Source organism: Humulus lupulus, chromosome 1, assembly GCF_963169125.1.
Source record: "Humulus lupulus chromosome 1, drHumLupu1.1, whole genome shotgun sequence".
Taxonomy (NCBI): domain Eukaryota; kingdom Viridiplantae; phylum Streptophyta; class Magnoliopsida; order Rosales; family Cannabaceae; genus Humulus; species Humulus lupulus.
This window is the reverse complement of record NC_084793.1, coordinates 197,005,005-197,018,937: the sequence shown is the minus strand read 5'-3', so window position 1 is coordinate 197,018,937 and position 13,933 is coordinate 197,005,005. Positions and strand designations below refer to the sequence as shown.

The 13,933-nt window shown below is 29.8% G+C and overlaps 1 protein-coding gene across 1 annotated transcript; it reads left to right on the top strand.

The window, feature by feature from the left end:
• Nucleotides 1-7,156: 7,156 nt before the first annotated feature.
• On the top strand, nucleotides 7,157-8,385 carry LOC133824563 (transcription factor CSA). Its single transcript, XM_062257485.1, has 2 exons — nucleotides 7,157-7,398; nucleotides 7,554-8,385. Exons 1-2 carry the CDS (start codon nucleotides 7,236-7,238, stop codon nucleotides 8,330-8,332), a joined length of 942 nt encoding a protein of 313 aa, XP_062113469.1. The 5' UTR covers nucleotides 7,157-7,235; the 3' UTR covers nucleotides 8,333-8,385.
• Nucleotides 8,386-13,933: the final 5,548 nt, after the last annotated feature.

Below are 13,933 nucleotides of genomic sequence, written 5' to 3'. Positions count from 1 at the left end.
CATCATCTCTGGTACAACCTGAGGTGGTTGCCTACTGGGTTCTCCTTCTTCGACTCCGGTAGGAGGGGGCACTTCATCTGTAACGTTTCATCATGTAGTCACCATGATCGTGAATGTTTCAAATGCTTTCTTCAAGCTCTCAATGAAAGCACCAAAATGTTGACTGCCTTTTTCGCTATCAACTTTTATAAGAGAGGTTAAAGAAATAATTGTAAGAACACAAAGATTTTTACGCAGTTTAGGTTATAAAAGAACCCTAGTCCACGAGTCGCTAGTATTAGGGAGATTGCAAGCTTGTGATTGGAAGCTTTTATAGTGTCTTCTCAGGCAGCGTTTAGATTGCTCTGAGTATAAGTAGTTTTCTCTCTAAAAAATCGAACCCTTTACAATGAGACCCCTAGCCCTATTTATAGAGGCTGGGGTTGCTAATGTTAATCATAAACAATTAATACACATTCTTTTCATAATTGGGGGATTAATACACTTCAATGCATTGGGCTGCATTGAATAGAGACCACGGCCTATGCGAGATTTACGGGGCCCACTGCAGAAAGGTAATCATTTTACGAGGAACATGCCCCTGGGACTGTTAGGGCATGCTGTACGTACACTCGATAACATTGTTGACGGATCGCCCACAAAAGTTGTCAGACAATCCTCTGACTCTGAGAACCCGCACCCATTAACATGTTACTCCACCTCCTAGGTCTGAGAACCAGAACCTCAGGCCTGGGAGGCGATCGAGATACGAAACTCCTTGCCTTAACTGTCTGAGCTGGAGAATCTCCGTCTCCGAGACCGAATACCGGCAAGTAACTCACCAAGGCACCTACTGCCCTCTTCGGACAAAACCTAATTTAGGAGGACCATTTCTCTGACTACAGGCCTCGGGTAATAACATGCCCCGAGGATGTCCACACACATCCGAACCAACCACTGGGGATTGCCATGTGTCGGTGGTGAAAAAATACGGACAACAAATACTTATGTTCATATTAATTTCAATATTATAAAATATCATTATAACAATAATATATAATACATAATTTAATTGTTCTTGAAAAAATTATCATTTATATTTAAAAAGGTTATCATATTATATATATATATATATATTTTTAAAAATCATAAAAAATGTTTTGGTTTAAATTTTCTTTTAATATGTTTATGTCATTCTTTTATAAATAATTAGATACAAGCAACGTGCAATGTACGTTTGCTTAGTTTTATTTATAGAATTTATTAATATTTTAATAAATTTGTATCATTGTCATATAAATTTTAAATAAATAAAAAATATTATATATAAAAAATGACATAAACATATTAAATAAAAAAACCAAAACATTGTTTATGATTTTTTTAAATATATATAATAGTGTAACCTTCTTAAATATAAAAGATAATTTTTTTTAATAAAAATTAAGATTATGTATTATATATTATTATAATAATATTTAAATATATATTAATATAAGTACTAAATATTTAGTCTTGTATTAAATATTATTATAATAATATTTTATAATATTTGAATTCATATTAATATAACTAGTAAAAATTAGGATTATATATTATTATCATAATAATATTTTATAATATTTAAATCTATATTAATATAATTATTAAATATCTAGCTTTGAATTACATATTATTATATTAATGATATTTTATCACATTTGAATTTGAATTTATATGAATATAATTATTATATATGTAGTTTTATATTAAATATTATTATAATGATGATATTTTATAATATTTGAGTTTATATTAATATAATTAATAAATATCTATTTTTTAGTTAGTTTTAAATGTATATTCTGTTAAATATTTATAATATTATATTCAAGTTAACAAAATAAACCGTTAAAACCAAGAATTTCCGTTATCTACACTTTTTTTTATATAGAATAGATATTGTTTATTATTTAAAATTTATATGACAATTATGTAAGTTTAATAAAAATAATTAATAAATTCTATAAATAATACCAAACAAACGTGAAAGCTTGTATCTAATATATATATATATATATACAAGTACGTACAATGCACATTTCTGTAGTTTTATTTATAGAATTTATTAATTATTTTTATTAAATTTATATTAATGTCATATAAATTTCAAATAAATATCCTGTTTTAATTAAATATTTTTTTTAAGTTTATGTTTGTTCTAGTTTTTAAATTTGGGAGTGATAACAAGATATTATATATTATATGTTTAATGTAATATTAAATATTATACGTGGATTTTAAATTTTATTTTCTAGTTAGTGTTTTCAAAAAACAATTTGTTTCTAATTGATAGTAGATTATATTATATGTTTAATATGATATTATTCTAATAAGTGAGTTTAAATTTAATTAAATTTTATTTAAGTTATACAATATATGATTTTATTATTTTTAAATATTTATCATTGTAAAATATCTAAAAAAAATATCTTATTTTAATTTGTTTAATTATTTATTATTTTTAAATAATTATCATTGTAAAATATCTCAAAAATATCATATTTTAATTTGTTTAATTATTTATTATTTTTAAATAATTATCATTATAAAATATCTCAAAAATATGTTATTATTTTTTTTTAAGTTTATGTGATGTTTATAAACTACTGTTAAATATAAGAATATCATGTTAAATATAAGAATGTTCCGTTAAAGTTAACATTAAAAAAAATAATAAACCGTTAAAACCAAGTGTTGACCCTTGTTTTGGTCAACTAACACAGAGTCAAAAAGCTTGATATGGATAGATGTGTTGGAATGAATATAATGACAAAAATAGTAAAAGACACAAGAAATTATAGTGGTTCGGCCCCAAAAACTGGTAATGACCTACGTCCACTTAAGCTATTATTGATATGAGATCTCAAAGGGGTGATCAAAGAACTAGGGTTCTCCGAGTTTCACAAACCTGATAGAGATAAACAGTATAATTGCAATACAATAGCTCTAATTCTATCGTAAGTATGCAATTTTAATTAAACAAAAACCAAAAAGTCATTTTCCTTGAGCTATCTTTCTCTATTTATAGGCTCAAGGAGGATTACATGAATTAGTTACAGATATTCTCTCCTAAATAATCGGATACTCAGGAAATCATGGGAGACAATCTCGGATATGATCATAACTACATAAGATTTTCTCTAAATATATTGGGTATACGACCAAGCTGGTTGTACATAACGTTCAAGCGTTGCGCCATGGAAATCTTTCTGGTTGATGGTCGAACAAGACTTCCGCCAGGTGTCAGCTACGTGTTGAAAACGCCTGACACGTCACCCATACCTGTTTTTCGGAAAACACCAAGAATTTCTGTTATCTACACACTTATTATATAAAAGAGATATATATGTATGTAAGCACTACTACCTAAACTTTATATATATATATATATTATGATTAAAAAATAATAATAATAACTATAAATAATACATCTCTTCTATATAAAAAGTTTGTAGATAATAGAAATTCTTGGTTTTGATGATCTCTTTTGTTAACTTTAACGGAATATTCTAAATATTTAATGGAATATACTTTTAAAATTAATTAAAAACAAATATTTATTAATTATATTAATATAAATTCAAATGTTATAAAATATCATTATTAAATTCAAATATTATAAAATGTCATTAGATATTATAAATTTAAATGTTATAAAATATTATTATTATAATAATATATAACAATAATATTTAATCCTATTTTTGTAATAAAATTTTGCTAGAACAAATATTTAGTAATTATATTAATATAAATTCACATCTCATAATAAATATATAATAAATGCATTATATATAAGTGTCATTTGTGTACAAATAGAATGATTTTTTTGTAACTAAATAAGATATTAAATTAATTAATATTATCTTTTATCAAGAAAACAATTTTTTCTGCAATTATTGATGTGTGATTTGAATAATATTATGAATTTTTTGTACCAAATATGATAGTTTGTGATATAAAAGATTATCATATTATTTTTAAAATATATATATAAATAATATTTTGGTTTAATTTTTCTTTTAATATGTTTATGTCTTTCTTTTACATATAACAATGCTTCTTTATTTAAAATTTATATGACAATCATAAAAACTTAATAAAAATAATTAATAATTTTTTTAAATAAAACTAAATAAACATGCTGCAAGTTGCATCTAGTATATTATATACACTTATACCCTGTCTATAATATGTCAAGATGAAGAGTATGCATTCTTCCTTATCTCTTTCCTCTCCATAAGTTAAAAGGAAAAATGCAGATCCTAATGATCATTTATTTATTATGTATATATATATATATAAATATATTCTCTATTGCTTTTTCTTACTTGTAAATTAAATATCAAATCATAGTTGATTACTTATTAATTAAAATTAGACTTTCTTAAAAAATTAATGTATATATAAATATTTATATAAATTTAGCTATCTAGCTATCTTACACACATGCATTCTCACAGATGTGATCTGTCAATTTTCAGTGCTAAAAAGTTCCATTCATCTCCTTTTCCATATATCATTTTCATTTCAGCGATGCTTATTTTCTAAGTTAATTAGCTTTGACATACATTATTTCCGTTCAATATTACCAGATGCGAAGAAAAGCGCTGCCAAAAATGCCTTTATTTAGATTCTCTCTATATATATTTCCCCTATCCAAAAAAAAAAAAAAGAAAGAAAGAAAAGCCGATACCTAATTGTAGGAATTTAATTGCAACCTAAACAATAATCAAAATGAGGTTTATTTTATTTTAAAATAAACATTTTAATAAATGAAAGTTTATTAAGTTAATTAATAATGAGTTTTAGCTCAGAAAAGAAATTGACTTATAACACATATATATATATATAAGTATCTTATATGTGTGACTAAATTAACCTATGACCTACTCATAATCAATTTAAGAAAAGTAAAAGACTACTTGTAAGTTGTATGCATTTGATTTCACATGGGAACTCGTTTTCAGTTAGTCTAGCTTGATATTTAGTTTCAACGACAAATATTACTACTATAAGCTTTCTTTCTTTCTTAATCAAATTAATATTAAAAAATAGTAATATATGAATTAAAATTCTGCATTTGGTAATACATATTGACATATATCTCTGTTATATATATATATACTCACCTGAACCGAGAAAGACAGATGAGATCAATTTCATATATTATATGCTGATGCCAGCAATAGAGAAGAGAGACTTTGCAACTTGATTTTGATCAATATTGTTTCTTCTAAAAACTGCATACACTACTATATAGTCTTCACCACATATTGATGTTGATATTTATGTGTGTATATATATATACTTTCCATTTATAATATCATGTAATTAATATATATATATATATATAAACTAATTACCTCGTACAAAATTTTGACAGCAATGGAATTTACCGCTACCCCTTTGTAACAGAAATCAATGTGAACTTCCCTAATTTCATATCCATTATAAACTGCAAGAGAACAAAATAGTTCTAAAATTTGAACACTCACACATGAAAAATTATGAATTGACGATATTTATAGCAGTTGGTTTTACTCCATCCCATATATATGTACATAATATATGATATTGAGCCAGCTCATTTTGTCCCTTTTATACATATTTACTTAATATGACGAAAAATCGTAGCACATGACGATGTTTTGACATTATTGGATTTAATATACTAATAGTAGTTATATATAGTAGTCCATGTATTGCCTTGTGTAATAACCCTCTCTACCCTTTTTGTTAAAATGCATTTTGGTCCTAAATAGTGATCTGTACATATAATCACTACTTCCCTTGATTAGTATGTATTTGAGAAATAAATTCAAAAATGACAACAAATACGCATTTTCTTTAGCTACTTTTATTTTCTTCTTAACCGGATTAATTAAATTATGCATGAGTCACAAGAATTTACCAAGATGTTTAACTTTTTCCTTCCATATAAATAAATAAATAAATACATATTGTTTTTAAAGTTCTCTCTATCACTTTCCTTAAAAAGAAAGCAAAAGTTTCTTTATGACTTTCCATAAATCGAAGCTCATATATATGTATATATATATATAATATTTATACAAATTATTTATAACCAGCTGAAACTAATTTAGTCATAATATATATAAATAATAACTTGCTTCATTTCAAGTGCTATTATGTCTTAAGTCTTAGTAACACGTCCAGAGTATTAGGCACCTTATAGGGTTCCTTATAAATGCTCATTCAAAAATAATTAATAATAATAACTTGTTGATGAAACTGACCACTAGTTAAATTGAAGTATATATAATATATATATTTATATATATAATATAGGGTATTACTGCAGTAGTGATTGTTTTTAATCACTAGGTACTTTTAGTATTTTCCTCCATTGATAAATTGCTTCTTTATTTTTTTTTTAAGTAATTATAAGTGCACTTAAATATTATATACAACGACATGTCAATTTAGGCTAACCAATTACATTTATCAAAACTGAGACTTATTATTTTAAAAAATATTTTCATATCAGAGTGTATAATATTTGAGTGCACATATCATTATACTCTTTTTTTTCATGACAATGTATGATATATTTACAAGAGACCTCCTATATGCAACGAGTTGTTTGAATTCTTTGTGCAAGCTCCTAGTAATTATATCAGAAAAAAAAAATTAAAGTTGCAACTTATTGAAAACACTAAAAATTAATACAAATGATTAAAAATAATCAATACCCTATAACTTTCCATACTAGTGTTTCGACATAATCACAAAGTTACCTATTTTCTTTTTCCAGTCGAGAAAATAGAGCTATATTAGCCAATTTAACCTGTAATCGAGACCAATTAAGGGTGATTAATAGGGCTATTTGAGCCAAAAATTATATGTACGTAGGGGCATGTGTATAAGTATAAATACAATATATATAAATACATCGATATATTTTTTACTGTCTGATCAGAAATTATATGTACGTACGTAGGTGTCTCTCACCCAATCGTGTGAATACAACAAAAGTGACATCCCATCTATAACCCAATCTCACGACCAACCCCTAAATATATAAACATATATATATATATGTATATATATATTTCTTTGTTTTCTTGCTAACTTTATATATATATATATATTAATATTTCCTCATCATATTTTTCTTGAGCACTTATTATTAGTTGGATCATATATATATATATATACATCCTTCTTAGCAACGAAAGACTCTAGCTCATATGGGAAGATCTTCAAGTGATATCAGCTCCGATCATGGCGGTGGGAAAAATTGCTACAGAGGGCACTGGAGACCAGGCGAAGATGAAAAGCTCCGAGAACTCGTCGACCGCTACGGTCCTCAAAACTGGAATTTCATCGCAGAACATCTAGAAGGAAGATCGGGTATATTATAAATATTTGCTGGGGTTTTAAGAAATGGTGTTTTCATAACTACTATAGTACTAGTTACTGGCCACCTTATTATTTATATATAGAATATATAAATATATATAATTAAATTAATTTTATGATATATATGTAAATGGTTTTGTTGGCAGGAAAAAGTTGCAGATTGAGATGGTACAACCAACTGGATCCAAACATAAACAAAAAACCATTCACAGAAGAAGAGGAGGAGAGGCTTCTGGCCGCTCACCGGATATACGGCAACAAATGGGCTTGTATTGCTAAGTACTTCCATGGAAGAACTGATAACGCTGTCAAGAATCATTACCATGTCGTCATGGCCAGAAGGAAACGAGAACGTTTCTCCTCCTCCTCCTCCTCCTCCTCTTCCCAGATAATCGCCCACCACCACCACCATAACAATAATAATAATAACCCTCATCATCATCATCATCATATGGTTACTACTAATAATAATAAAAGCACCATCACTACAACTTCTTCTACTTACAATCCCAAATTAGGGTTCCTGAAGTTCCAAACTGGCCCTGGCCATGCCCCTGCTGCTACTGCCCGGGATCATCACCACCACCAGAAAATGAGAATTTGGGGAATTTTGTCTTCGTCGACGTCGAATTCTTTGGGTACGTCAGCCAGTGCTACTACTATTAGTCGTGATCATCATCATCATCATGTTCTTGGTTTGGGGTCGGTTGTCCCTAACAACCATCGTCCGAAAGATGTTGGGTTAGGGTTGTTGAATAATCCTCATGGTTTGGGAATAGAAGAGAATAGTAGTGTTAATGGGAACAAGAGCAAGTTGCAGGTCATGAGAGTAGGAATGGCTTCTCAAAAAGAAAACAAAGATCATCATCAGGTGCCGTTTATAGATTTTCTTGGTGTCGATCGGGTTAACTTCATCTCTAGCTAGCTAGTTATATTTATATAATAAGTTAATATTTATATATAGGTCTGAAATGTTAATCGATCGAGTTTTATAATTTTAATTAATTAACTAATTATATAGCTATATATTGCCATCTAGTTTATAATAATATATATATATATATTATCCTACCAAGCTATAAAATTATTTATATATAAATATGTATGTGTAGTCCTAATAATATATCCGGAGATATATTTAGAATTATTTCAATTCATTTGTTGACCTTGAATCAATTTAACTCTCTCTCTTAGTAATATATTTATGATCATTATTATATATGTTAAGTACTCTAGCTAGAACCATGTCCAATGTGCAGGTGGTTTGATGCATTAATATGATGACTAATAAAATGTTTGAATTATATGTACTGACAGTAATTTGATGAAGTAAACTGAAATTTATTAGAATATATGGTGAATTTATACCAATTATATATATATATATATTTATACGATTTATTCCTTTGAGAACAACACTCCATCTCTCTCTCATATGCATATACATTTCAGTATATATAAATTGATATATATGAATGTGTGTGTGGCTGTGTCCTGAAAAGAACATTTTCTCATACCGAGTTGAGTACTGAATTATCATATATGATTAGTTCATTTGCCAAACAACTACTAATTAATAATAATATACAGTATATATATTCTGTCACTTTATGTACATGTATTAGGACTGTATCATATATATTTTCGTGTTTCCTGATATTTTTGTTAGATCAGTGTATATATATATATATAGATATAACCAAAATTCAAGTGATGATTATCAACTTTCATTGCCTTGATAGGGAGAAAATTACATTACAGCAATATTGGGTGTTTATTGATATATATATATATATATATATTTACATTCTATTTTCGAAGAAAAAAAACAGAAATTTCAAAATTCATGGGAGAAAATTTATATAATATTTCACCGAATGTAGATCAATTAATAGTTCTCTCTCTCTCTCTCTCTCTATATATATATATATATATGTATGTATTTATATAAAATGTGGACTGATCATATGTATGTTCATTTATATATTATAAACTCTTGTACATTTGCAGAAATGTGTGCATTATTGTCTGAGCCATGCACGTCTGAACTATTTTCTTAAAATCAACTAATGTATATACGCAACATGGAAAATGCTAAAATTGTTAGTTAAGTCAAATATAAACCAATGTAGCATTTATAATAATTATGAGTTTCGGCCCAATGCTCTCCCGCATCATGGATCAAAATATGTGGTGTTTTCTCTCATGTTTTTGTTTTGTTTTTATTTAAAAAGACTCATGCTTGGTTTACACCGTATTATTCCGTACGTATATGAATATATTTATACGTAAACACATGCTATCTAATTATCGAAACGTATACAGTACATGAAATAATATAGTAGGTATGGTATGGACTTTGCTTATAATACAACTGCACTGCATGCATTCATATATTTACTCCATACTGAGCATGTAACATTTAAAACATACATATATTTGATTTGATCACTGCTAAAAAATGAGTTATCACATTGGTATATAAACTAATTTGCTATGACTAACAACTGACGTGGTAATAAAGCAAGACTACCCACTTCTTGATTTTTCCCTTAGGAAGGCTTATCAATGGTTATTACTCTTACCATAAATCTCTAAACAAAATTTTAAAGAGAAATGATTATAACGATGATGATAATAAATAAATAAAATATATAAAATTATTAATTTTGAATTTTTTAAATTAATTAGGAAATAAATATTAGTTGGAAAGATAATGGTCACATTATTTATCCATTAATTCTAAAATGATTTTTTTTCTCATGGAATTGATAAAGGGAATGAATCAAGAATGAAGAATGAATGGAGAATGAATATTAAATAAGATTTTTTTATTCTTTAATTAATAAATATGTAATGGCCATGTCATTAGGTAGCCCTTCCAAAAGTTTGAAAAAATTAAAATTTATTTTTATAAATATTAATTAACAATTATAATATGGACCATTAAACTTAATCCAATTATTAATATTAAAGTAACTATCCATGAGTAGTAACTAGTAGCAAAGCACATCCCTTGATGTGATGTCATTTTTTAAAAAAAAAATTCAAATAAAATAATAATTTTAAATAAAAAACATCATATCTAATTCACATTTCAAAAATAATATATACATCTAAATTAATTTCAAATAAACATAATTCAACTTAATTACATATAGAATTCACTAATTTTGGTAAAAATAATTTTTATTAGTACAAAATAGCTCAAGATGACAATATTAAAAGCATTCACTAAGTATCACATTTTATTTACATCATTGTCAAAATATTAATAAGATCAAAGTTCTTGGGAAAAACAAAACACAAGTGTATCATCATTTATATTTTTTTTCTTTCACAATATTGTGGGAGACTTTCAATGTCTCCCACTGGGAGACGTGGGAAGTGACTCACCTCTCTCAATGGGAGACGTTGGATGTCTCCTAGGGACTTCCCACGTCTCCCATTGGGGGAGGTGAGTCACTTCCCACGTCTCCCAATGGGAGAGGTTGAAAGTCAACGTTTGACTTTCAACCTCTCCCAATGGGAGACGTGGGATATATACCTACAATGACCCTAGCAGCAACGTCTCCCCAATTGGGAGACATTGTAGACTTCCAATGTCTCCCAAATAAAGTCATAAAACCTCTATTTTATTATAGTGAATTGTTTATTTGTTTTGCATTTATTTACAAATGAATAAAGTCATGTGTTTTTGCTTTTCACATAAGACACTATATATTCAAAATAAATTGGAGTATATTTTAATGCAGTGGATTAGTAATCCTTTTTAGAAATTGAATGGATTCTCCAAATATTGTTTGAAATAAGTTTCAAAATAAATATTTTAGGAATTTTTTTTTATAGATTTTTGTTAGAATTTAGAATACAGCTTGTTAGTTACTACAATATATACATATAAAGTACATAAAATGAGATACAGTTATATGACTAAACATTTTTGTTGTACCCTGAAATTAGCACGAGTTCAATTACTCAGCTCGGGTACAACTGGCAGATGAATGTGTGGAAAAATAGCTAAGTAAAATATCTGGTTAACAATGATGTGAATAACTCGAGTTTGGGGGTTTGACAGCATGATACACAGTTTATTATCAGACCGCCTCTCAGAATAATAGTTAAGTTCCAGATTTATAATGACCAGTTCCAACTTTGGGCGCTCTTAGTTTAATACGAGCTAGGGTTCAAATAGTTATTGGACATGAGCTCGGGCGAGATATTCAGCTCATGGAAACCTGGATAGAACGCATACTGAAGGATCCTAAGAGATTTAGAGGCTCTTTATACGCTCATTAATGCTCAGACTGTATCGCATATCTATCATTTATTATCCGAGATAGCAGGAGTATATTCTATTTTGTTATCAAATCATATCCCAATGTAAATGAGAATAATCTGTATTAATTATATACCTTATTTAATCATGCGCTTTATTTGCGCGGTTACCCAAATCTGTCAATGGAATTCCCCTATAGATACTAGGAATATTGGATAGGGAAGGGGAAGGTCATTTTTGTATTGCTAAAACTCTATGGAAATTGAGAGAGAAAATTAATAATATTGACTCGTGGACTAGGTGGATTTTAACCACTGAACCATGTAAAAGTTGTGCGTGTTCGAGAGAGTGTTTAGTACTTCATTGCAGTTTATAATCTAGCACTAATCTACCTATTTAATTTCTTAATACACTGTTGGCGAAAAACCGCGCAATAGTTTGTTGCTTTCATTGAGAGGAAAATAATGCTTCACAAGTTCCACTCGACTTTCATCATGGTGCTCACTCAATCGATGCATGATAATGAGATGGAACAGCCTGGTGGGTAGGAGGCCCATCATACCACTGTTCCCAAGGAAAGGGGCCCAGATGTTCCACAACGTCCTATAAAAAAATCGGTGGGTCAGGATGACGCTGGGAGTTCAGTGTCACTCCCACCAAATCCTCATCCAGGATACTTGACTGCTATCAAGATGGAAAATGTCCAATTAAGGAGCCATCTCGCTAGGGAAAACATGCAGATTGAAGAGGTCTTGGATCGTTTTCCCCCTCTTGCAACCGACATTAATGTCGGAAAGAGGCAAAGTGAGTCTCATAAGTCCCACACAGGAATAACCTGTCTAAACCGAGTTGTTCTGTCAAAACCGCCACTCCGAGTTGTGTGCCTTCAGAGCAAAACCACTGGAGTACTTAGCCCACTGGTCATCACAGGGGTCATCATCAGCATGTTAGTTGGTCGGTCAGGACTGTGATCCCCAGCTCTGTGCCTTCTTCACAGATTCACAGAGATGCCCATAACAACCCGTAGGGAGGGGCTGGGACAAGCTCGTGAAGGAAAAATTCTCCAATGAATCCCTTTGTGCCATGGTCAGAGCCCCAGGCACAGAGAACTAGGGACGTTGGAATAGAATCGAGGCATGCTAATTTAGTTCGTCCTGATGGAACGAGGATATCCTCACCAATAAGGCATCCTCCATCACCTGTAAGCATCCAACACCACCTCGCCCTCAACGAGATGATCCAGCTCATGGGAACAGTATGAGAAATCTTCCCCTGTCTATAAATACTTATGCCCCACGAATGCGTGCTGAGAATCCAGGTCCTCGATCTCGGTCACGAGCCGTAAGTTTCACAAATGGAAGTTATTGGACTGAGAGCCGGCGTGGAGGCAGGTCCAAGAGTGTTTACCCAAAAACATACCACCTGATGATGTGGCAGGATTGGTCTACACGTGGGAGGCACATGGCTGTTTTAAGTAAGTGTATCCTGCTCGGCCATCGACTAGAAGATTATTGGTTTATCAAGCATCATACTTATGTGTGACCAGCCTGGTCGCATATATTCATTTATTTCCTTCAGATGTGCAATCTTGTAATTATGCATTAATTGTAATTTCTCTTATTATTTAGATACGCGAGTTGTAATTTTAATTAAGGCCCATTGGCCCATGTAACCTTCTTGAACCTATAAATACAAATTAAAGGGCTCAAGGGAGGGGACTTTTGGACTGGGAGAATTCTGAGAGAAAATTATAGTGTTATTATTCACCAAAATTGTAATTATACTGAAGCTTGTGAAACTCGTGAACCCTAGTTCATTGATCACAGTGTTGGGATCATACATCAATAAGAACACTAAGTGAGCGTAGGTCATTACCATCTGATTGTGGCCGAACCACTATAAATTGTTTGTGTCGTTTACTTTTTCATCTTGATTTCTTCTTGTTTTCATCTCATTCAATATCGTTTATCTAACTCCATGTCATTGACCAATTTGAGGGTCAATATTTTGGTGCTTTCATTGACAGCTGAACTCAAGACTTTTAGAAAATCAAATGGCGAAAACATCCAGAAAGACAGGACAGACTTCTGGTGTTGCATCCTCACGGAGTAGGGGACAGTGTCCTTCTGCTAACAGAAGGCATGTCGAGTCAGGCTCTGCAGTCAGGGGCCCCCCACGACATAATAATGCCCGGGGACCCACCGACCAATGCAGGCCTCCCCCTAATGCTTGAGAGGTGCCAACAAG